We start from the raw sequence: 25,068 nt of genomic DNA, 5'->3' as shown, positions 1-25,068 counted from the left end.
TTGAGTTATGTGTTTTTTTCTATCAGTTTTGCTTTATCCAGAAGAATGAATATTCTCTTATAAAGTTGGTTATTTTTATCTTGGAATAATCCTTAAGTGTCGAAAGTTCAAGCCGCTATCTGCACAAATGTTAAGCATGTTCATTACTATCTACTGCTGTAAAAAAACTGACTATTAAAAGATGTGACTTTGAAATTTTGATAGTATTGTTAATATAATTTGCATAGTTCTGATATTTTATTTCTTCTTCCCGTATTGCTGATGCACCACAGACAAAAATAAATTGGGTGTGAGAGGAAGGTGGTGATTTCTCATCGTGTCGATGGAATACCTTGTCTCCTTCCACCCTCTACCACCACACTCAGTTAATGAAGTTAACTTTCAAATTTTTGTGTGGTTTGATTTATTAGGTCTAGGTGACATGTATAGCTTTTTCTAGGGAGTGGATTTTATCTTCAAAGCGAAAGTCCGAGAGGTCTGCAAAATACCAGTTGCTGTAACGCCTAAATTTGACCCAAAACAATTCCAGCAACAAATCTGTAACTGTTAGATTACCGGGAAGACAGCAGGTGTCATATCTGGTGTAGATGTTCCAATAACTTGTTCTCTGTTACCTTTGTGCTGGAACATCGTGTGCAGAAGCATTGGTTGAATGCAATGGAGGCATCTTAAGCATGAGGTCTGTTCAAAAAATTCCATAACATTCATAATTTCGTGCCAGTGGTGTGGTCGAGTGAAATGCAGTTGGCATCCCTGCACAATCCTGTGTTTAATGTGTAACTGCCGGAAGTTTCATTGTTGTATGTCTGTTAGTTATCATTCAAAGCTATACTGAGTGTGCGCGCGCACACACCAAATGATGCAGGAAGCCCATGGTGATGAGTAACTAAGCCTTACTCAGTGTTACAAATGGTTCACACAGTTTAAAAATGACCAGACATAAGTTAAAGATGACCCTCATTCATGACGCCTTTCAACGTCTATCAGCGACGTTGATGTCAGGAACATCAATGAAATTGTGTGTGCCAATCGAAGACTGACTGTCAGAGAGATTGTAGAAGAATGTAACGTTTTAGTTGGGTCATATCATGAAATGCTGACACAGCATCTTGCTGCCGAGTTGTTCCCATGGCTCATGAGTCAAGACCAGAAAGATCTTCACCTTGCAGTCTGTGCTTTTGTATTGTGCAAATGAAAACGAGATGTTCTATAAGAGAATTGTAACTGGTGATCAGTCATGGGTCTACAGTTATGATATTGAGATGTGGAAAGGACAAAGATTTGCGACGATAGACGAGACAAAAGAAAATTCACAAATGGCGCTTCATGTGATATGGCAAAAGCCATACCAAGACTGGAAGTGGAAACAATGTCGGGAGTGGTGTATCAATTGTGGAGGAGAGTATTTCGAAGGAGACCATGCACAATAAGTAAAAGGTGAGTACTGAAAAATTTTGTTGACAATTTATGGAATTTTTTGTACAGACCTCGTATTTCTTCATGCATGTCTGAAAGAACACATGACCCACAGCTATACAGAACACTTCAAAATTAATTTGCTGACAGCAAATTCAGATATCAGCTGTTTTAGGTATAAATCTACTACCCATTACTGATGTGTGAAAATTTGTGCTGGACCGGGTCTTGAATCTGGGTTTCGGACCTCATTGTGAGAGGCTGCCTTAATTACTTCATCTATCAATACAGGCTTCCTGGACCGACCAAAACTTCCACACTGTTTACGTCCTTACACTGTTGCCCAAAAAGTCGTCACCATCGTCTGCTCACAACATTGCTTGGAATCCTGCAACAGGGAAGCAAATAGTGCTAGTGGTACAGGTAACAACTTGCCATATAGTTTGCACTGATATGTTGGCAGGCACATGAAAATAGTGAAAATGTAACTCAGCTTTTGCAAAGTAATAACATGTGCAGGTGCACACACGCATGGCTACATTGACCCATCCAACGCCAGTGACCTGGCACTGCAGTCCACCTGTGTGTGTGTGTGTGTGTGTGTGTGTGTGTGTGTGTGTGTGTGTGTGTGTGTGTTGTATTGAATTCAGCTGACCATTTATTATCTATCGAAAATGAAGGAGGGCAAATTCCTTATAACCCTTCATCAACTTTCAGTGTTTTTCTGTTTTCACTGCCAAAAAACAGAATTTTAAGATTTCATAATATTATAGTTTAGCCATTTGAATGAAATGTGTGACACTTCATGCTGTGCTAGAAACTTTTCATCTTGTCATAGTATAGCAGTATTAAAATCTCATTGTTTGAGAGAATTAGAGTTTTGTGACTAGTTACAGTTATGAATTATTTTTTGTCAATCAAGATTAGCGAATCTAAAAATCTTCTGAAAAATTAATGTATTTGTGGTAATGAGCCACATTTTGCAAATATGCTATTATGAGATATGAACCTCAAAAATATTATTCTTTCTATGTACCTTATAATTCTCACTTGAATTTATAATTTTCCAGAATATTTATATGAGATGCACCAGTTGCACCCTATATTTACCTTGTGGTCTGCATCTGAGCCAGAACTTAGTCCAGTATTGCTTGCTTTAGCAAGTGCTGTTGAACATAATTCTCGTTCGCTGCATAATGTTCTTGCTGCTGCTAACCCGAGCTTTGTTCAGGTAAACAATCGTTTTTCTACATTATTAATAGTATCTTCAAGAAAATATTTTTTTTCATTACTTTTTTTATTTTTAGCCACTGAAGGAGTATCTGCTATACATTCAAGCAGTGAAAGAAGCCCTGCAACGCCGAGATGCCTTTGAAATAGAGTATGAGTTGGCAGTGGATGAACTTAAGAAAAAAAGAGCAGAAAAGGAACAGGTAACAAAATCCCACCTAATTAATCCATAATTAACTGTAAGTATTATAAGTTAACTTATCGGTTAATGTTAAACTGTTTTGAAATGAACAGTAATCTTACTATCTTCAAATTACATTAGAAACATGTTACCTGACTCTGTTCATCGACTGAAATATATGTACTAGTCCTTTCTGGGTTTAAAAAAAAATTCAGTATGATTTCACAAACAAATAAGTTTAAAGAAATGGATTGCAGAACCCTACTTGCTTTTGTGTATATATAAAAAGTAAGAGAGCTGTTATTTGTGATGAAATGTTTTTCAGCAATATGAGAGAAAATCATGTTAAACAGGCATTACATTGACTGCTTCAGTTGCTGAAGTGAACAGGTGACAGCAGATGTATGGATCAGCATGTTTCATTTGGAAGAGTTTCTTGCTGAAGGGAAGAACAACAGTGTCTGTTAAAAATAATTTATTTAAATATGCATGGATTCAGGTGTTTATCCTAATGGAAACACTGGAATGAATGTAATTGCACTACAGCTGCAGTTTTGCAAAAGGGGTATTTGAAACTCATAATTTATTTAAAAGACTACTACACCATTCGAAAGAGCAGTCCTTAATTCTATTGTCAATTGTGTTGGAAATTTCCACCAGACTATCTGTTAGATATGAGACAAGTGCTTGACAATATTAGTTGGGTCACTGGGCAGGTCATGTGTGGTGTTTGACATTATCAGCATCTTTTGCAGATGGAATTTGAACATAACTACCAGTCTAAATTGGCACAGTGTCTGATTGTACTACTGTATAGACAAGAATGTAATACACTGCCTAACATGATGCAGACTACCCACCTTCTCTGCAATATTATCACAGGTGCTTTATGGTAGTCATCCAAAATGTTTCTTAATTCTTTTGTCATGATTTTCTATAGATGACAAACAGTAGTGGCTGTGAGACACAAGGAAACTGTGAGGAAGTTATGATTAAGGATAATGCTTACTATATCTGTAGCACATCACAGGTATCCTTAACTTTTATTTTGTGCATAATGGTGAACACCTCAGGGAATTTGGGAGAAGTGTCAGGGTTTTAGTTTAGGGTCATAAAGTTTTCTGGGAACCAGTCAGCACCACAAGTGTATTGTTCCTGTAAAGCCTCAAAAACATGCTAAAGAGCCATAAATAGATGTGATGCTCAAAAATGTTTCAGCTTCCCATAATAGTTCCACACAATTGAATGAGCAATTCACTGAAACTGTGATTGGCTTTAATGGATCTCCAGACATTATTGTCATCAAAGGCAGGTCTTCGGAAACTGACAGCAAAGTAGTTTCATGGTGATGTTTCAGGATACAGGTTGCTTGACTGAGTGCAGTTGTTAATGGAGAAGGTGAAACTATTGAAAACCTTTTACTTTTTTTACATCCAGAGGAGTCAAAAATAGCTGATGTGTTGGACTTGACTGAAAAGTTGGTAGAATTTGACTCTAATGCAAAATATCTTGTTGGGGACTGTGGCATCAAAGTTGGCAATGTAATTGTAAGTTTCCGTTAGATGCTGATAGTGGTCGCGCAGCATCTGGTGGACCCAATGGAGCATGCCCGCTGAGCCACATCTCCGCCAGCTTGGTACCACAAGCACTCTTTGCTGCTGCATTATAGGATTGCTGGTGGCAGGTGAAACCCACTCGTGCTTGGAGCATCTGCACTACATGACAATATGTGCAGTCATGGCTCGGAGACCGATGTTCGTGCTTTAGTTCAGAGAGCCTAATAATTGTTGATATTGAGAACTGGGTGTTATTCCTTGCTGCAGTGTTTGTAATGAGTCGTCATATGCTTGGAGAAATACAAGTTACATAAATCTTCTGTTTACTGTGCGAACTTGGTCGATAATCATTTCTGCTCATGTCTGGCTTTCCCATGATGACAGTCTGTGCACCGTTCTGTAGCCCACCTCCTCTTACTGTTGTGTATGAAGTTCTACTCTACAGGGACATTGGATACCAACAGATCTGCACAGTATCTTGAACTACAGGAAAGTTTTTATGCAAGGATATTATGAAAAATACCTCTTCGAAATTGCTAGAAGGCTGGCTTAGCTAATGGGAACACCATCATTAATAATCAGAGTGTTGAGAGAGATCAAGCAATGGGGTGGAGTAGTTGGGGCACTGGACTCTGATTCAGAAAGAGACAGGTTCAAATCTCTGTGTAGCCATCCTGATTTAGATTTTTCATGATTTCCCTAAATTGATTGGAGTGAATTTTGGGATTGTTCCTGTGATGAGGAAATGACCAATTGCGTCCCATTTCTATCCTCAGTGATCTGTTCTAATGACGACATCATTGAAATGAAATGTCTTCAAACTCTAATAGTCCTTCCTTTTTGTTGTGCAAAGCACTATATAGATACAGCGATGTTGAACTTCGGCAACTAATCAGTCTTAATGCTTTGAGATGCATTGGACCACATTACACTTTTTATTTTTTAAAATAGTTGTTTATATTCTCTTTGTCCTATTTGTGTCATGCTATGGCATTCTTGGTGGTTGCCTGGTTTACAGATTGCCACTCATTGGTAGATGTTTATAACTTATACAAACGACAAATTTTATTTGTATACGTAAGTTGTTAGATAAGCTGGTTTAGTTCTGACTTAAATTAGTTTACTAACTATAAGGTTCTTTTCAAAAACACTATGCTTCTAGTGGAAACATAGGAGATATGAGGATAGGTTTACACTCATTATGACTTTTAGCTAATGGAGTCTCTTTCATCATATATGGCATCATTGACTTGGAAACTGTTACTCCCAAACTGCCTGGTGTATTTACTGCCTTCTAAACACTTGCTCCACGTAATTCACTCCAGCAACATGTTCTTTCAATTTTCAAAAGTGTCACCATTTTGCCTCCTCTCGTATTTGTCTACTTATATACCTAGCCACTTCAGGGATCAATCTGAAGTACACTGTCTAGTGTGCTGCAATAGTATGCATCAGTCTAATAACAAATGGCAGAGTGCACACATCAAACGTACCATCCCACAAACACGATCCAAAACTTAGATGTTTCTATTAACCATCTGTTTCAAAGTTAACATTGTAAGAAGACTGCAATTTTAACTTTCAGTGGTCTTAAGTGATGGAGACATATTTATATGTTCTAGTTTTATTTTTTTTAAATTGCTTGACAATCAGTTATGAGTAAACAACAAATTTGAACTTTGCCATTTAGGATGGAATAAGATATTACAATTTGTATATGTATGAGTCTGGAATGGAAGCATTATTTGGTATCAAGGTGATAAAGTAGTCCAGAACATCCTTCTCGACTTACTTAGGCTGGGGAAGGCGGAAGCAGGTTGTGTGTCACGATCCTCTGTTCATTCTGCTGTCACCTCACTGTTGAGGTACAGTCATGTGTTGACCAGAAGAAGAGTGGCTGGAAGTGGCAGACAATAAATTGTCTAGTAAAGTCTACAACACAGCAATGGCCCACCTCCTTCAAACCACACAGGTGGGATGAGGTCTTCTTACTCATCTTCTAGGCCACAGCCCCATAACGCATGGCTTCTTGCTCCAGAGAGAACACCCTCCAGTATGTGGTGCTTGTGGTGTTCAGATCACTGTGTTTTATTTTCAGACCAGAGGGCAGTCACCAATTTGCTGACAGAGCTATCATTTATCTTAAGTGACATTCAAACAAATGTGCCTAGAGTTTTAAGGTTTTGTTATATGTCCAACTTGTTTCCTAAAATTTTAGAGAGATATTCTTAATGTGTTAACAGGGTGACTGGCTCACCCATATTTTTTGTAACTGGTCTGCCAATAACATTTCTCTGTGCTGTTATTTTAGCTATACTGCCATTTTTCTTATGCTTTAGTCCCAGGTTTGGCATCTTTCACCCTTTCTCTCTTGTCTTATGGCATGTGAGATAGAGTAAATGTGTGTGTCCATGCACGTGATTTGGGAGTGAGTATATGAGTGAGTCTCATTTTTAGGTTTATGCCTCATAGTGTGACAACATTCTTAGCCCTTTCATCTATGTTTGTTTGTTTCAATATTTGTAAGGGCACTGATAACCTCACTGTTGAGTGCCCATAAACTCTCGAAGTACGCACGCACATGCGCGTACACGTGTACACACAAATAAAACAATTACCCAGTGGGGCAACAGATCTCTCATTAATTAGAGCAACATATCTGGAGTGAATCTTATGACATCACCTCTAAGAGTATGTCAAATAAAGTTACGTTTCAGACTTTAAAAAATTTCAGTTGTTTTCTCGGGTCTTGACATTGCCATCCAAAACACTGCCGAGCATGACACTGGAGCATAAGCAACCCCTTCACAGGAGATGGAGACACTGAATCACCATCACACTTGGCCAGTGTTCTGTGTTCGTGCTTATTTAATCATCAAAGTGTGTACAGTTGTGTGATCTGTCTACTAGCTACTAGCTACTAATTACCTAACGTAAGTTTTCAACTTTCACAAGCATCTTTAGTTGACCTAAGAGGATAGTAGTGGAGCATGTTATTCCAGAGAATCTCATGCTGCACTACACTGTGGAGGGGTGAGGGTGATGGCTAGATACCAGGATAGAAATGAAGCTAAGGTTGAGTAGATCATCGGCTTTATTTGTTTCCCAGGCCAAGTTGCCTTCGGATCCGAAGTAGAATATGAAAGGGAGACTGGATCTTAGGTACCTCATCTGTCACACATGTGGTGAACAGGCAAATATTCCAGTACACTGTTCACTCTCTCTTGGATTCACGGAACATGCACATCTTCGCAGATCCGTTGATCCAAGCAGCCTGCCCTGCCTCGAAGAAACCACTACAAAGTTCTGTTTGCATTCTTCTTAGTGTATGTATGACCCATAATTTGTATGTAGCAGTAATAAGGTGGTGCTCTTCACTGTGGACAACAACTGTAAGTGAGATTGCCAGTATTTTGTTTGCCCCAATAACAGTCAAATGTTCAAAGTTCTTTGATACGTCATATGCAAATTTGGAGGGCAACTTTCCTCGCTGACAACACTTTTTGCCCTAAAGTGACAGTGCACATACAGTGTCGGCTTAAATTTACTTTTAGAGGCACATTGTGAAACTGAACTGTAAAAACTGCCCTTCTCCTCTTCATTTTTAGAGGCACAGCATGCTCTGCTGAACTGCACTTGATTGCAGATTTTCTTTTATGCAGTTAATACTGTATGCAGTACATAATGATTTCCTGTGGTGAAGAAAAGAGGTTTCTGATTACTCACATACACCACACAAGTTATGAGAGTGCATCAATTTTTTGTTTGCTGCATTTGTTTTGTAAGTTTGCACTTTTCAAATACTTCTTGAATTTCTCAGTTGCTTTTAAGTGAGAGTGCTTGGCTGAAGGGTGGAGACACAATGGCAGATGAAAATGAAAGATGAATTCCTGTTAAGGGGAGCTGGAACGATCCATCACCTCCATGTTAATTTTAGCAGATAGAAGGAACATTTTTTCCAAAACCATTAAACACATTGCTCTGAAATTTGGACTACATGTTCAGTAAATATTTCTCTAAAAAGTTATAACGCCATGTTAAGAAATATTTATTGGTTTTTGTTTTACTATTTTTTTAAAAACAGATGCTTATTTTTTCTCCGAAATTTTGCACATTTTCTTCTTTAAGTCTTCAATTATACAATATTTTTTTACAATTTGTTATAAAAATCAAGGAAAAGAAATAAATAGTATTGTGTATAAATTTCATTGATATACTGTGAGCAGTTTTTGAGAAAATATTCCTCAAAGATGAAAATTTTAAAGTTACAGGAAGCGGCTTCAAACGTTTTTTAATACGTTCCTGTCCCATATGATGGATTATCAGCATCCTCTTCTTTTTCCAGTGCTAGTTTCCTTTTCACTGGTCTTTTCTTCCCTTTTGCTGCATGTTGTAGGCTTTTCTCTCTTCTTCCTGCACCTCTTAGTCTTTCATCAATTAGGCGCATTGTGGAAATGGTGTTGTGTCCTGGTTGGAAACCTAAACATTTCAAAATAACCATATTTGATAATGTTCCCTTCATTGTATGGTGCCATTGCATCATTCACTTCAAAATCCAGTGTTTTTATCTGTACAAACACACTTTTGGGAATCCTAATCCAAATTAAATTATTTACACTTTCATTTGGATTTTGTTTTCCCATGTAAACACTTTTCCAATTAACTTGGCTATGATAAATCTCTGACTATGAGCTTAATTGCATTAATTACAACATTTGGAAAACTTTTTTTATGGGCATATTCCTTCCCTGATTGGTACTTACACCATGAGTCATCACCAGTGGGGCACAGTGCATGTTGTGGGTGCTCATTTGTTGGTGCAGTATGAAAAAATATTGCCCATACTCCTCATATGCTCAGTGCTTCTTGTATTTTGCCTAATTGCACCCCATAATAACTCTGCAACCCCCACCCCCCAATTGGTGGGGAGGCTAGCGTGCCTTGACGATAAAGGTAGCCCTACCGTAGGTGCAACCACAACAGAGGGGTAACTGTTGAGAGGCCAGACAAACATGTGGTTCCTGAAGAGGGGCAGCAGCCTTTTCAGTAGTTGCAGGAGCAACAGTCTGGATGATTGACTGCTCTGGCCCCATAACACTAACCAAAACAGCCTTGCTGTTGTGGTACTGTGAATGGCTGAAAGCAAGGGGAAACTACAGCCATAATTTTTCCCGAGGGCATGCAGCTTTACTGTATGATTAAATTATGATGGCGTCCTCTTGGGTAAAATATTCCGGTGGTAAAATAGTCCCCCATTTGGATCTCCGGGCGGGGATTACTCAAGAGGATGTCGTTATCAGGAGAAAGAAAACTGGCATTCTACGGATCGGAGCGTGGAATGTCAGGTCCTTTAATCGGGCAGGTAGGTTAGAAAACTTAAAAAGGGAAATCAATAAGTTAAAGTTAGATATAGTGGGAATTAGTGAAGTTCGGTGGCTGAAGGAACAAGACTTCTGGTCAGGTTAATACAGGGTTATAAATACAAAATCAAATAGGGGTAATACAGGAGTAGGTTTAATAATGAATAAAAAAACCAGGAGTGCGGGTAAGCTACTACAAATAGCATAGTGAATACATTATTGTGGGCAGTAGTACAAGTTTATATGCCAACTAGCTATGCAGATGATGAAGAAATTGATGAAATGTGTGATGAGATAAAAGAAATTATTCAGGTAGTGAAGGGAGACGAAAATTTAATAGTCATGGGTGACTGGAATTTGAGAATAGGAAAAGGGAGAGAAGGAAACATAGTAGGTGAATATGGATTAGGGCTAAGAAATGAAAGAGGAAGCTGCCTGGTAGAATTTTGCGCAGAGCATAATTAGTCATATCTAACACTTGGTTTAAGAAACATGAAAGAAGGTTGTATACGTAGAAGACCCTGGAGATATTAAATGGTATCAAATAGTTTATATAATGATAAGACAGAGATTTAGGAACCAGGTTTTAAATTGTAAGACATTTCCAGGGGCAGATGTGGACTCTGACCACAATCTATTGGTTATGACCTGTAGATTAAAACTGAAGAAACTACAAAGAGGTGGGATTTAAGGAGCTGGGACCTGGATAAACTGAAAGAACTAGAGGTTGTACAGAGTTTCAGGGAGAGCATAAGGGAACAATTGACAGGAATGGGGAAAAGAAATGCAGTAGAAGTAGTATGGGTAGCTTTGAGGGATGAAATAGTGAAGGCAGCAGATAATCAAGTAGGTAAAAAGATGAGGGCTAGTAGAAATCCTTGTGTAACAGAGGAGATACTGAATTTAATTGATGAAAGGAGAAAATACAAAAATGCAGTAAGTGAAGCAGGCGAAAAGGAATACAAACGTCTCAAATATGAGATCGACAGGAAGTGCAAAATGGCTCAGCAGGGATGGCTGGAGGACAAATGTAAGGATGTAGAGGCTTATCTAATGAGGGGTAGATAGATACTGTCTACAGGAAAATTAGAGACCTTTGGAGAAAAGAGAACCACTTGCATGAATATCAAGAGCTCAGATGGAAACCCATTCTATGCAAAAAGGGAAAGCAGAAAGGTGGAAGGAGTATATAGAGGGTCTATACAGGGGTGATGTTCTTGAGGACAATATTGGGGAAATGGAAGAGGAGGTAGATGAAAATGAAATCGGAGATATGATACTGCGTGAAGAGTTTGACAGAGCACTGAAAGACCTGAGTCGAAACAAGGTCCCGGGAGTACACAACATTCCATTACAACTACTGACGGCGTTGGGAGAGCCAGTCATGACAAAACTCTACCATCTAGTAGAAGCCGACCTCGGGAAAGATCAGTTTGGGTTCCGTAGAAATGTTGGAACATATGAGGCAATACTGACCCTACGACTTATCTTAGAAGAAAGACTAAGGAAAGGCAAACCTACATTTCTAGCATTTGTAGACTTAGAGAAAGCTTTTGACAATGTTGACTGGAATACTCTTTCAAATTCTTAAGGTGGCAGGGGTAAAGTACAGGGAGCGAAACTCATTTACAGTTTGTACAGAAACAAGATGGCAGTAATAAGTCAATGGGCATGAAAGGGAAGCAGTGGTTGAGAAGGGAGTGAGACAGGGTCCATCCCTGTTGTTATTCAATCTGTATATTGAGCAGGCAGTAAAGGAAACAAAAGAAAAATTTTGAGTAGGTATTAAAATCCATCGAGAAGAAATAAAAACTTTGAGGTCCGCCGATGACATTGTAATTCTGTCAGAGACAGCAAAGGACTTGGAAGAGCTGTTGAACAGAATGGACAGTGTCTTGAAAGGAGGGTATAAGATGAACATAAACAAAAGCAAAACGAGTATAATGGAATGTAGTCGAATTAAGTTGAGTGATGCTGAGTGAATTAAATAAGAAATGAGATACATAAAGTAGTAAAGGAGTTTTGCTATTTGGGGAGCAAAATAACTGATGATGGTCAAAGTAGAGAGGATATAAAATGTAGACTGGCAATGGCAAGGGAAGCGTCTTTGAAGAAGAGAAATTCGTTAACATTGAGTATAGATTTAAGTGTCAGGACGTCGTTTCTGAAAGTATTTGAATGGAGTGTAGCCATGTATGGAAGTGAAACGTGGACAATAAATAGTTTAGACAAGAAGAGAATAGAAGCTTTCAAAATGTGGTGCTACAGAAGAATGCTGAAGATTAGATGGGTAGATCACATAACTAATGATGAGGTATTGAATAGAATTGGGGAGAAGAGGAGTTTGTGGCACAACTTGACTAGAAGAAGGAATCAGTTGGTAGGGCATGCTCTGAGGCATCAAGGGATCACCAGTTTAGTACTGGAGGGCAGCGTGGCAAACCAGTTTCAGGACTGAAGACCACAACAACAACAACAACAACAACAACAACAACACTGCAATCTATCAATTGCTTCATCTGTCAAGCTTCCTCTTTCTCCAAGGGTCTTGCCATCACTAAGCTTCTGGGATGCTAATGACTGCTTTAGTTCACGCAAGCAAGCCCCCATGCACTTCTCCACATGTCCAGTGCACTCGTGTTTTTTAATGTGAATCTCATTGGCATAAGGTTTGAGTTCCTCTACAACTTAATATCCCTTAGAATCACCATCTCCTAGATAGTGTATCATACATTATACCACTACTGTGATCTGGAAAAAAATGCTTTCACTCCCTCTACTTCCATCGCTCCTCTCATGTCGTGAAAATTTGCTTCACAACGTTCACTTTGTTTGTCCTTTGTATTGCCCTTACATCTATGTTGTTTTGAGAGAATTACGTCAATTACTTTGCAACTGTCTCCACTGGTAGCTGTCACAACTCCATTTAGAGATTTATGACGTCTATGTTGTCATGATCCATCTAAAGCAACAGTTAAATTTCTACAATTCCCATTATCTGTCACAGCTTCAACTGCTTTCATCATTGTTGCTTGAGCAATATCTTCAGCAGAAGATCCCACCAATTCATTATAAAATCCAAACTTGGTTGGTGGTTTTGGCAAGTTCATAATTCCACATAACGTTGTCCCTGCAGCACTGTCCTTTCCAATGCAACGCAAGCCATACACTAGCCTAACATTTATATCATACACCTTCTTTCCACTATGAGGAATACTGTTAGAATTAGAAAACAAAACTTTTGCAGCACATTTGTTACACTTCAATAACATTTTACATGCCAAACCAATGTGTGAAGTTATTTTCAATTCCAGTCCTCTTTCTTTGCAAACTTGGCATAATATGTTATGTTTCAAGATATTAGAGAGCAAGGAAATGTTAATTATTTCATTCACATCATTACTGTCACTTACATAGTTTTCAAATTTTTCTTTGCTATCACAAAGTTTCTTTCTGGAAGGAGTTCTATCACATTCATTTGGTGTAGTCGGATGAAGCAGTCTGAGCAGCATCTCCCTTTGAAACAACAAAAGATTTCTTCTTCCACTCGTTGTGCCTTTTCTTAAACACTCGTGCTGAAACGGGCCATATTGATATCCACAAACCAAATACGTAAAACAGGTACAAGCAAAATTCGTCAAAGACGTAAAATTGAACAGCTAAACAACACAAAGCAAACTCCTCAAGTCAACACACATGGTATAGCATTTATGTTTACCAATATCAACAGTCACTTGTCACAGAGATAAAGCCGTACACTGTTGTAAACCAAAACACTAATTCCGCAAAGATACCCTGCTTGCAGCCAGCGAGCGGCGCTGTCAGAGGTGACACGCCAAGTCTCTACAACCGTTTACGCGGTGCGTCAACTTTGCCACAATAAAAAACACACTTAGAATTCACTTACAAGGGTGAAACTTGATTTGTTTTATTCAGAAAATTCCAAATAATTTTATAATGATAAAACCAAAAAACATTTATTTTGTCATTTTCATCGTTCAGGCTCCCATTAATGACTATCATAATAAACACCTGCAGCTGAATATAATGATCTGACATACAGCTGTAGAATTTATTCAGTGACTTTCCAGTGAAAAATGTGGTGTGTAAAAATGTTATCTGTAGTAGTATTTTTAATACCCATAATCCTCGTTGTGTGTTAAGATTTTAAGAGAAGCCATCTGTCAGTGAGACAATGGTGTATGCTGAGACAGCTCATCATGGTCAGTCGACTGGGCGAGGAATTTAGTTAGGCTGGTGGCTGGCCACCAAATACAGGGACTTTCACCAACGCCTGAGTCTGAGTGCTTGGCTGAAGGGTGGAGACTCGATGGCAGATGAAATGAAACATTAATATTATATTTACAACACAACTACAATAAAGACCATGTGCAAAACTAAATACACTGCAAAAAGCATGACTCTAAGATAAAGATTAAGAAAGTTGCAATTGTTTTTTAATTTCAGCGGATTATAAAATTGATAAAAACTGATCCTCTGGAGGAATCTTATCATATGAAGTGTCAAATAAAATATGGCGATAGCGGTAAACATTCCAAGGAGCTACTTTTCGAAAAAGAAAGTTGATCTCTCTCTCTCTCTCTCTCTCTCTCTCTCTCTCTCTCTCTCTCTCTCTCTCTCTCTCTCTCTCTCGTGTGTGTGTGTGTGTGTGTGTGTGTGTGTGTGTGTGTGTGTGTGTGTGTGTGTGTGTGTAATTTTTATGTTCAGCATGAAATTCTGAACAGTTAGAAAAAAATAAAAAAAATAGTAATAATAATAAATCTTTGAGTCAGTTATGAAAGGTTGAATATTTATGATAGAATAGATGAGTTCTGAGATAATGCGATTTAAGTCTAAACATACTTTGTCAAACAGTGCAGAGTTTTTGAAGTTAACATTACACATTAAGTGGTTAACACCTCCAGACCTGTAGGACATTACAGTGTACAGATATTTAAAACCATATAAATTGTTCCCAAATTCGGAAAAATTAGTAAACCCTTCGCTGCTTTTTTTTCCAGAATTTGTTATTTTTGTATCTTTTGGAACAAATTTTGATTTTAGAGCCATTAGTGGGCACAACCAAAAGTAAATTTTTGAGTTACCAAGACCTTCAAAAAGACTACAAAAGTTGTGTGTTTTATAGTGGCCAAACGGATTTGATTTTCTGCTTCTAAAGACTTGTGCTTGAAGGGGGAAACTCAAGGGGTCCATTGTCTTCGGGAAAGAGTGCAGTGCATGAATATATTTCCGTCAATGTCCATTTTGCAATGTATGAAACCTTTGTAGCTAAAATTGAACTCATAGTGGATATAATTAGTTATGTAAGATACTTTGTTAGCTTTACTATTCTTAAAGAACTTCAGCAAGTCATATGTATTCAACCTTTACATTTCCAACAACAACACTAGAGTTATTATGGGTTGTAGGTATAGATTTCTCAATAAGTGAATTCTTGTACGAAAGAGACATAAGTAACCCTAAAGTATCTCTTCTTTAAAAGTCCAAGTCCCACAAACTGTGTGTGGCCTACTGCCATGAATGACAAAAAACAGTTCTCTTGCTTTGTTACTACAGATTCTCCAATCAAGATACCCTAATAAAATACTGTTCATGTTTGTCCTACACAATTAGCAGCACGACTGTAGTTTTCAAATAACTGTAGAAAATACTAACAGTGTCGAATCCCTTTGTTGTTCTTACAGTTTCTGGGACTCAACAGTACATTTGTTTGTGCAGTCTCACACACAACGGGACTCAATAGTACATTTGTTTGTGCAGTCTCACACACAACCCCAGTTACTCCGATTCTGAATGGACTCTCATTTGGGGGTACAACAGTTCAAACTCATGTTCAGCCATCCTGATTAAGGTTTCCCGTGATTTCCTTAAATTGATTCAGGCAAATGCTGGGGTAATTCCTTTGAAAGATCATGGTTGCTGTCCTCTATCATTCCCTAATCTGAGCTTGTGCTCCATCTTCAATGACCTCATTGTCAGTGGGATGTTAAACACTAATCTCCTCGTCCTCCTCCTCCTCCTCATCCCGGGCCCAAGAAATAAATAGGACCAGGCTGTAATGGGTTACTGGGTATGTGAACATACTGGATCATGTCAAAACTGTAGTGTCAGGGTGTATATGTCCTGAGACAAGTTGGAAATCTGTGAAATATCTGGGAATTTTTTCATCACAGAGAAGATTAGGAAAAAGTGAGAATTTTTTAGAATTTCAGCAATTTTTCATTGTGTCAGTTTTCAGTTGCATTTTTGTAATTTTGATTGATAAGAATTGATATTCTAACAAATAATTTTTCTATAGCCCGCTACTGCAGAATGATACTGCAGCAATAAAACATAAATGAGAGAAAAACACCAAAACAAAACTTAAATTGCAAAAATGTGCCATTTACAGCGAAACACAGTGCACAAACGAGTGTTTGCCAACAGCAAAATGTGTCAAAGGCTTTAGGATGAAAACTGTGCTATACTTAGTAACAACAAACTTCTTTTGATGAGTGTGGTGTCACAACTGTTTACATTAGTTTTGTTTGAGCAGTTGCCAAAGGGCTCACACACATGTGCGGAGCTAAAGTTGCATACGAGCAGCATCTTCTCCTGCTTCTGACTACTTGAAGTGTGGCTGTTAGCTGCATAAGCAGTGGCAGCAAGCAGCCAAATACTAACTTGAAAATTTTTCTAACATGCTGAAGCTGCCAGATTTGTGCATGCGCAGAGCAGTCAGAGTTATAGAGGGGGGGGGGGGGGGGGGGGAGGAGGAGGAGGAGGAGGAGGAGGAGGAGGAGGGGGGGGGAGGGAGGGGGTAATAGTCTCCACATGCTCCATGTTTACGTTTGGTGATTTCGCTGTTTTCACTTCATTTACAGCTTTCATGTCAAATGAAAACAAAATTGATTTCTGTGGCTGGGAACTACAAAGTGAATCACAACACATTCTCGTAATCACAGAAGACTAAAATATGTTGTTAGTTTCCATTTTCTGATTTTAATTTACTTCCACGTATTGGCAATCAACCATTAATCATTTTGCAAAACAATCAAGTTGTTTTGTTGATTTGCAAAGGAAATTGGGTTCTTACTAATTTTTTCTGCAGAGGCAGCCAATTTATTTGAAATGAAGTGTTTCATTTCACATTACTGGCTAGTTTCAGCTGTTTGCAGAATTTCAAGTGGACATTTTCATCTTCTAGCACATATTTCATAATGCCATAATAAAGAACCAAATGTGAGGTAATATAGTGCTGGTAATCCAAGAAAACTGGCATCCTGAAAGCCACACACAAATCTCAATATCCTGTAGAGGCCTACTTCACTGTGAGCCTGGACATACGAATGTGCAGGTTAAGCACATGCTCTTGGAGTATTCTGATGTCCTGTTTCTTTTATGAAATAGTGTAAGATCTATTAATGCCATATACATATGAACTATGTAAATGTTCACTTGAAGCTGACTAAGGAGGCAAATTTGGTCAGCAGTATGGAACAAAATGTTTTGTTTCAAATAAATTGACAGCTTTAGGAGAAACTTACAAACCTGTTTTCTGTGAAACACAATGTTCTTCAACCGCAAAACATGTTTATTTTTGCAGGAAATTTTTAGTCCTTGTTACCAGCTGTTCGCAGTGCTGTGCAGCTGGAAACCTGATTGGAAATGCTGGAAAACAGTATTGCAGAGAAAATTTTTTTTAAAGAAAAAGAAAAAAAAGCCCTAAGTTAATGTCACCATACAACAAAATATTTGGGTACTTTGAGTTGCAGAGTCTACTTTGAAATGAATATTATGCCAAAGACTGATTTCTTGTTTTGCATTTCGTATCTGCATAAGCTATGATAAAACATTTGACCTAAGTACAATAACTCTGTTTTTGCTCTTCAAACAACATGCTGCAGTGCTACACGTGGTCATCTGACGTCCAAGTATGCAGAAAATTCCAAGCAGAAATGCATCGAAAAGAATATGAGCTGGCTAAACACTGAGCACAGGTTTTCTGTGTTTCATAGCTATGCATGCACAGTAACACCTTTCTTCTGGAGCTCTCTGGCAACTACTCAAATTAATTTATTTCTAACAGGTCATGGGAAGATATTGTGAATGGTGTTTGAGAAGCATTTCTATCAAAGTATTTTTTTCTTTTTTTACACAAAATTAAGTTGGGAAAGTACAGTGAACTTAAACCACAGAGCATTTGACTGTCGTTTAAAACTTAAGACTTTGAGGACCAGCCACTTAGAAAAAAATGTGGCCCAGAAGACAAGTCATTTAAAATTTTACAGGCACATTTGTATTTGATGTATCTTAAAGGGCAACACACACACAATAAAGGATCAATATTACATGTGAAAGCTTAGATTTACTTGTAGGTATAGTACATGTCCATTAATTTAAACCATTAACTTTTCCTAAATGTGTGTGTACACAATACTTAATAGTGGTGTTTTGTTTTTTGGCCGACTACATTACATGTCTTTATGCTCTGAATATCTGCTGTTATTGGCTGACGAGCTCTTGTGACATGAGCTATGGTTGGCTGACAAAAGTGCTTCACAATCTCGATTTTGGTGCTTTTGGAAACTAATGTGCTGTATTTGATGGGAATCATAATTACACTTTAGTAGTAATAAAATATGCAGTGTAAATGTTGCTGAACATCTAACATCTTTCCAAAACACATTGTTTCATTTCGTAAAGTGCCAGGAAGCTCTAAGCTGGTGTATAAAACCTTTACCATTCAAAGGATAGGCAAGTTTTACAGATATGAGGAAAAGTATACTGTCACTTAATGCAGAAGTAGTGTATTTTCACTCCTGAAAAAGTCTATTTTCATCACAGAAACAGTGTATTTTCATGTGGGAAAAAGTTTATTTTTAAGGGGAAGTCTGAGAAAAATATTTTTTGTACGTGTATGCACTCTGAGTGTACCCTAAATGTTTTCACTATCTTCAAAATTTTCCGTAGTATGAACTAGAAAAATTATGATTATGGTTCTGCATCAGCCGTAGAATATTTGAGAACAAATGAAAATTTGTGCCAGACGGGGACTCGAACCCAGATATCTAGCTTGTCACGAGCGGCTGCATCAACTACGTTGGCTACCCAAGCACACTTCCAGAAGGGCGCCAAATCTCCATTTGTCATGGGCTCTACTCTCCCTTGTGCTTGCACTACTTTACCATGACTTCCACACTAGGTGAGACTGTTCTCTCACGTCAGTGCCTTACTGTGTCATGAAATACTATAGTGCAATGTCTGAGACAATGCATTGACAACCAACAGCTATATTCAATTAAGAATGAACTTGAAAACTGTAATTACATTTCTGCATAAACTGTAGAATCTCCATGGAGATTGGGGCACACTCCTGGAAGTGTGCTCGGATTGCTTAAGTGGTTGAGCTGACTGCTTGTGACAGGTGGGAAATCCAGGTTCAAGGCCTGGTCTGGCACAAATTTTCGTTTTGCAGTCACTAGTGAGGTTCAAACATGGGTTGCCCACTTGGCAATCTAACACCGTGACCATGTAGCCTCGATGCTGATGCTCTCTGAAGCTGCTCTATATTGCACTTCTTCTCCTTGGACGATTTACTTTTTCTAATTTGCTTTTTTTCACAGTTCAGTACACCTTCCTGTTTTCTTGCTTGATCTTTGTTCAGGTTTTGGGGGCTGTCCACTGGGTCTTCTTACCACTAAATCTGGTGGAGGAGGGGGGGGGGGGGGGGGATGCAATGGGGAGTGTCTTTTGTAGGTATGAATATTAGCTGTAAGCCTTGTAACTTAAGTAGAGATATACAGTGCGAACCACTTTCTTCAGTCCCCTAAGAGGTCATACACACAGAGAAACCTCTGCTTTAACACTGACTGTGGATTGGAGGTATAAAACAATACAATCATGTCTCGTCTGTAAGCAAACAGTCCCAAATACCGTATATAGAGACCCTCAAACATCAAGCAAGGTAGAGAATTCTAGTGAACATCAGAGTCCCAGACCGAGAAGAGTTCCAGATACAGCAGCGTGGATGACCGCAGCCTACAGAAGACCCCATGAAAGGGAGCATTATCTTCAGTTAAGCTTGTATACTAAGGTGGACTTGCAAAGCTAACCTGTACATACCTCTGGACAAAGGTTGTTGTCTACATGTACCTTTGTCTTAGGTTGTAATGAGTGCTTAAAGCTGAGGATTTGATCAGAACAATAGAATCTGGTTTTCCCATGATTTGTGGTCTGTACTACCATTTGTTCTGGTAATCGATTGTAGACTCTAGTAAGCCTCATCTTTGTTCTTGTAAACTAGTGTCTTTGCTCTTTTGCATGTGCATTGCAAACATATGAAAAAGCAGTAAAAAGCAGACCAGTAAGCCATCCCAGAGTCTCATTTCCCTATTATGACCAAACCTACCTCCTTAGCAAGTCATTCTGTACTGTCTACAACTACATAGACCTGAAAAATCTCAGCCTGACCCTATTGCCGTTTCCCTCCTGTACACAGCCCTTTGTGTACAATGAAAGGATGACCAAAAATCCTGCATCACCTCTGATCTTAGAATGTGCAAGTTAGTACATACGTTGCGATCTACTTCAGGTTACAACAAGGGTGTAAGCATGTTTTTTGTTGCTACAGTAATGTTAGCTGTTGTTTTAGGGCAGTCAGCTGCAAATTGGCAACATTCCTAGGCATTTGTAACTCTCATATGATACGAAACCGTTTGTCTTGTTGGCATTATTGTAATCACAAAATGTTTCTCTTTTCTACAAAATGACTGTGCTATTATTACAATGCATGTAAACTTTAGGAGGCACTATTTTGTGAAGCATTACATATTTAGTTGCAAGATTCAGAAAAGGAGCACCCTGTTGGGCCAGTGTTACTTCTCCGTAATGACAGGAGTTCCGGTTTTAGAAGACTGGCATAAATTACTTTTAATGTGATATTGACCCCTATTGGATTCAAACAACTTTCAAATCATTATGAGCATTTTCAAATTTATATTGAAAATAAATGAAACTACATACGTTTGGCATTATCAAACATTTTTGCTTGTACTGAAAATTTTAGTTCTGGCCCATTTCAGTTTCTCATGTATTTAATCTAAGTGAAGTAGTTAAACATGAAATAATTAAAGTTGATAATCAAATGTGTCAGTACTATAAATCCTCCATAGTTACAAGTAGTAGTGTTGCGCTGCAGAAAGAGATACTGGGTGAATGTTAAAATTTCTTAAAATTTTCAGACATCGCATAGCCAAACCAAGACAGGCTTGAGGACAGTATAATTGCCAGAATGTCAAACAGGCAGTAGAGCTGGTACTGCAAATATAGTGACACACAGTGGAGGCCACTGCCACACCTATCTATGTATGAATCACCAATTCAACAATATGTCCTCACTGTGAAGGGAACATAACATCATTTTGACAGCCCAACAAGGTGCTGTAACATAAAAGTCTTACACAAGAATGCCTTACAGCCCACTGATGATGTGGAAAGCACCTAGCTGAAGAGTTTGAAGGCACACTTCAGACACAGAAGAACAGTGAAGAATGCTGACAAGCCCAGAGAAGTAGGTCACATTCAGTCATTCTCACAGAGGGATAACTTTATTGCACCAGACAGATAGGTGCAATTAGTCTGGCTCCCAAAGCCTTCTCTAATCCAATTGCAGTGAATCAGCTTCGAGGCAGGATCTGTGATTTGCTGACTATCAGTTGGTAGATGACTACTGCCTTGAAGACTGCAGCCAGCCTGGTCTACTGGACATAGCTGTTGTGAGCTGCCAGCCTCTCCTCCACTTATGTTAAGACTTGGAGTCTTCCACTGGCTCATTGGGGGCCAAAGTCATGTTGTTTGGTACACTGTCAAACTGTCCTTGTATGGGGGAGGTGTGATAGCTGCTGCTGCCAATCCCCCCATTCCTCCAACTTGCATCTATGAGCAGGCCTCTTGTGGAGAGGCCATGATGTTAATCTACACCACCACCACTGCTGTCCTGTGCAGAGTTGCTTGAAACTTACTGGAGCACTCCTTAGATGTCAACGAGTGTGCCCTTTTAAAAAGTGTCATGAAGCTGTGGAGTGTCACCTCCAGACAAACAGTGGCTGCTACCATCTGGATCGGCCACTTTCACAGTGCCACTTCTGCTGCTGTAGCAGCTCTGACCCCCGGTATGGCCTCAAGACTGTTGGGATGGACACATTGGTGCATTCCAATCCTGCGTGCTGCCTGTGCTACCCTCGCTGCTGCCATGAAGGTGATGATGATTTTGTTGTAAAACAAAAACTAATAAATTTCTGAACCACTAATGCTGTCTCATTAACACCCCGGGTGCAGACCCTTAACACCATGTTCCACACTTCAACATCCTGGATCTGTAAGGGTCATAGCACAACCCTTATGATAGGAAGGCAGCCTGAGTGTCCCAACCTAAGCTTCCTAGTTGAGAGTACCCACAATTTATGATTTGATATGTTTTAATTCATACTGTTTCAGCTCATGAGCCCACCAGTGAGTAACTGGGCCCACCTACGGGCACAGGTGGGCAGGAGTGGGCAATCGGCAGATGTGTGAGCCATTGGGTAACCAGGCCGTAGTGGGATGGTTGTCCACCAGCCATATGCATGCAGGCAGGGTTTGTCAAGAGGTTTGGACATACACATGCACAAAATACCTGTAATAGGGCAGTGCAGCACATAGCCTATACTAGCTGCACATGCCCTCCAGTGAGCTGAGGGGTGCCCCAGTGTGTCTGCGCCCTTTGGGGCAGGATTGGAACAGCCTGCTTTAATTGATTAGTAATATGAATTGCCATTAAGAAAATTGTATAAAACAACCATGGAGGGATGGATTATAAAGAAAAAAGTAAATTCAAACTAAAGAGCAGGATGATACTTGTTCTTCAAATTGGCCACATGTATTTATAGTTTTATGTAGTTTCTGGTCACGTTGTAAAAGTAGATGTAGTCATGCTTTGTGAATATCATTGATCGTCGTCATCATCATCATCATCATCGACAATTTCCAGCCTCTGGCTGGATCTGTATGGAACATAGGCCTCTCTATTGTCTTCTGTCTTGCCACCATCTCTCTGTCTTCAGCTTGATCCAGTCTTCTCCTTTCTTCTGGACACATTCCTCTACTCCTTTCAGCCATCTGTCTCTCGGTCGTCCTCTTGGTTTCTTTCCTTTCAGTTCCATCTTGTATATCCTCCTGGGTATCCTCTTCTCCTCCATTCTCTTAACGTGTTCATACCATCATAGCCTTGATTTCTCTATCTCCTCCTATTGAGTTGATAACATGTTTAATATTGTTTCTTCAATAAAAGGTCACAATCACCAAAATTATTTTAATAGTATTGTGTGTGTGTGTGTGTGTGTGTGTGTGTGTGTGTGTGTGTGTGTGTGTGTGTGTGTGATAAGCTGTAGATGTGAACAGCAGTCATCATTCAAGTGTCTCATTCGGATTCTGCAGTGTGTGACATCAGAAAATATTTATGGGTTAGCTGTAGGACACACATCTTTTTCTGGTCACTGCACATTGTGCTTAGGTCAGTCTTTGTTGGTAAGTCTGTTCATAGGACTGTGGGGCCCATCAGCTGCATGTGCTATGTACTTTCTTTCTTATTTGACACTGTTTTTCTGAATTAATTTTGCATGATTTTACAGAATTTAACTTTATTTTTGGACTTGGTGCATTTTCACAGTAGTTATTCAGGGTAACAAACTTTAGTTTGTCGTGATTGACGGTGGAAAACTACATTTGCAGGCTGTGAATGTTTGCTGTTAACTTTCTTGAATTACTCTGCAGTTAAATTAACTTTGCTCACACATCCTCTGTTTTTGATGGAATGCAGATGCTACATGCAGGGTGGTTATAATTCAAGTTCGTTTCAAAACACTGTAACAAAAGAACGGCTCTTCAGAATGACGGCACATTTGAACAGAATATTGTTGATGAAGGGGGGAACATTACAGCTACAAATGATGGATGAATCACAATATGGGAGTTATGGTGCGAGTTGAACATTAAACCAACTGTACTGTGCAATGTGCATGTCCACACAAGTTTGGCAGTCAACATTTGTTAGTAAGTCCAAAAGCTCATCCACCATTGGAAGGTCACAGCACATCAGATAGGGAAAAATCTATTCTTAACTGTCTCAAGGCTAAACACTACATAAAAACCAGATAAAACATTGGTTTTTAATTGTCATGAGGCAAAAAATTGCATAACATGCAACAGTGAAATCAGTTTTTAATTGTCGGTAGACATGTAAGACCTGTTCTCTTTGCTGTCCATTGTTTTGTGCCGCAAGTTGAAATTGAGAAACAGTATGTTCCACAACAGGTTGGAGTGTCTCAGGGGTTGTGTTCAGAATGTGTTGTGCAGTGTATCCCTTCATTTCAACTGTGTTTGTAATCTGAGCATTGAACACATCATCTTGCAGATAACTCCACAGCCGGAAGTCACTCAGGTTAAGATCGGCTGATCTGGACAACCAGCATGAAGGAAAATGACAGATGATAATTCTAGCATTGCCAAAATATCTTTGCAGGACTGCTTCACTGGCTGTGCAATGAATGGTGGAGCGCCATCTTGCATAAAAATGATCCTACCGATAGATCCACACTGTTGAAGAGTTTTAATTACGTTGGTGCACAACAGGATCTCATAGCATTCACCAGTGATATAACAGGTAACAGGACCCATCTCCTTGAAAAAATATGACCCTATGATAAACGATGGTGTCAATCCTCATCATAGAGTTACCTCTGCAGAATGACATGGTACCGGTTGATGTGTGTGAGTGTCCGTATTCAGCAATTCTATGTATTGACATGTCTATGGAGATGGAAATGAGCTTTCCCTATCCACAGGATTTTCCGTGGCCATTCATTGTCCACTTCCATCCGAGGAAGTAGTTTTTGAGCAATCATTTGTCTCACAGGCAGATCAATATGAAGCAACTCTGAAAGTGGTTAATTTTGTATGGATAAGAAATGCGGGCTCTTTCATAGATTTTATTAATCGTCCTCACAGGTATGTCCAAAGTTTGGGCAATTTCCCATGCACTGCGTGTTTGTATATCACCGCTCGACCCCTCCTGCAGTGCTGTGGCCGCATTTTCAATAGATGTTGGATCAGTTGTTTTCCTCCCTCTGCCGCATTGCACTTCCAAAGTAGCTGCCTTTACAAATTTCATATCATTTTCTTCATACCCTTGGTGGACATAGGACCAACACCTTTTTTTGTACCCTTGAGTGTCTCAAACTTCTGCAGAGCTACTTGCACAAAATCACTGTTTTTTTAAAAAAAGTTT

At 39.1% G+C, this 25,068-nt stretch overlaps 1 protein-coding gene across 1 annotated transcript in view; it reads left to right on the top strand.

The window, feature by feature from the left end:
• The window catches only part of LOC126309736 (sorting nexin-7-like), a 138,229-nt gene that overhangs the window by 71,859 nt on the left and 41,302 nt on the right, over positions 1-25,068 (top strand). The window contains exons 6-7 of the mRNA XM_049992096.1: positions 2,487-2,647; positions 2,724-2,849. Of these exons, the coding sequence (XP_049848053.1) occupies positions 2,487-2,647; positions 2,724-2,849 (287 nt within the window). The remainder of the gene's footprint in view (positions 1-2,486; positions 2,648-2,723; positions 2,850-25,068) is intronic.

Source organism: Schistocerca gregaria, unplaced genomic scaffold (assembly GCF_023897955.1).
Source record: "Schistocerca gregaria isolate iqSchGreg1 unplaced genomic scaffold, iqSchGreg1.2 ptg000379l, whole genome shotgun sequence".
NCBI lineage: Eukaryota > Metazoa > Arthropoda > Insecta > Orthoptera > Acrididae > Schistocerca > Schistocerca gregaria.
The sequence above is the reverse complement of the archived record's forward strand: the minus strand, read 5'-3'. Positions and strand labels throughout refer to the sequence as shown.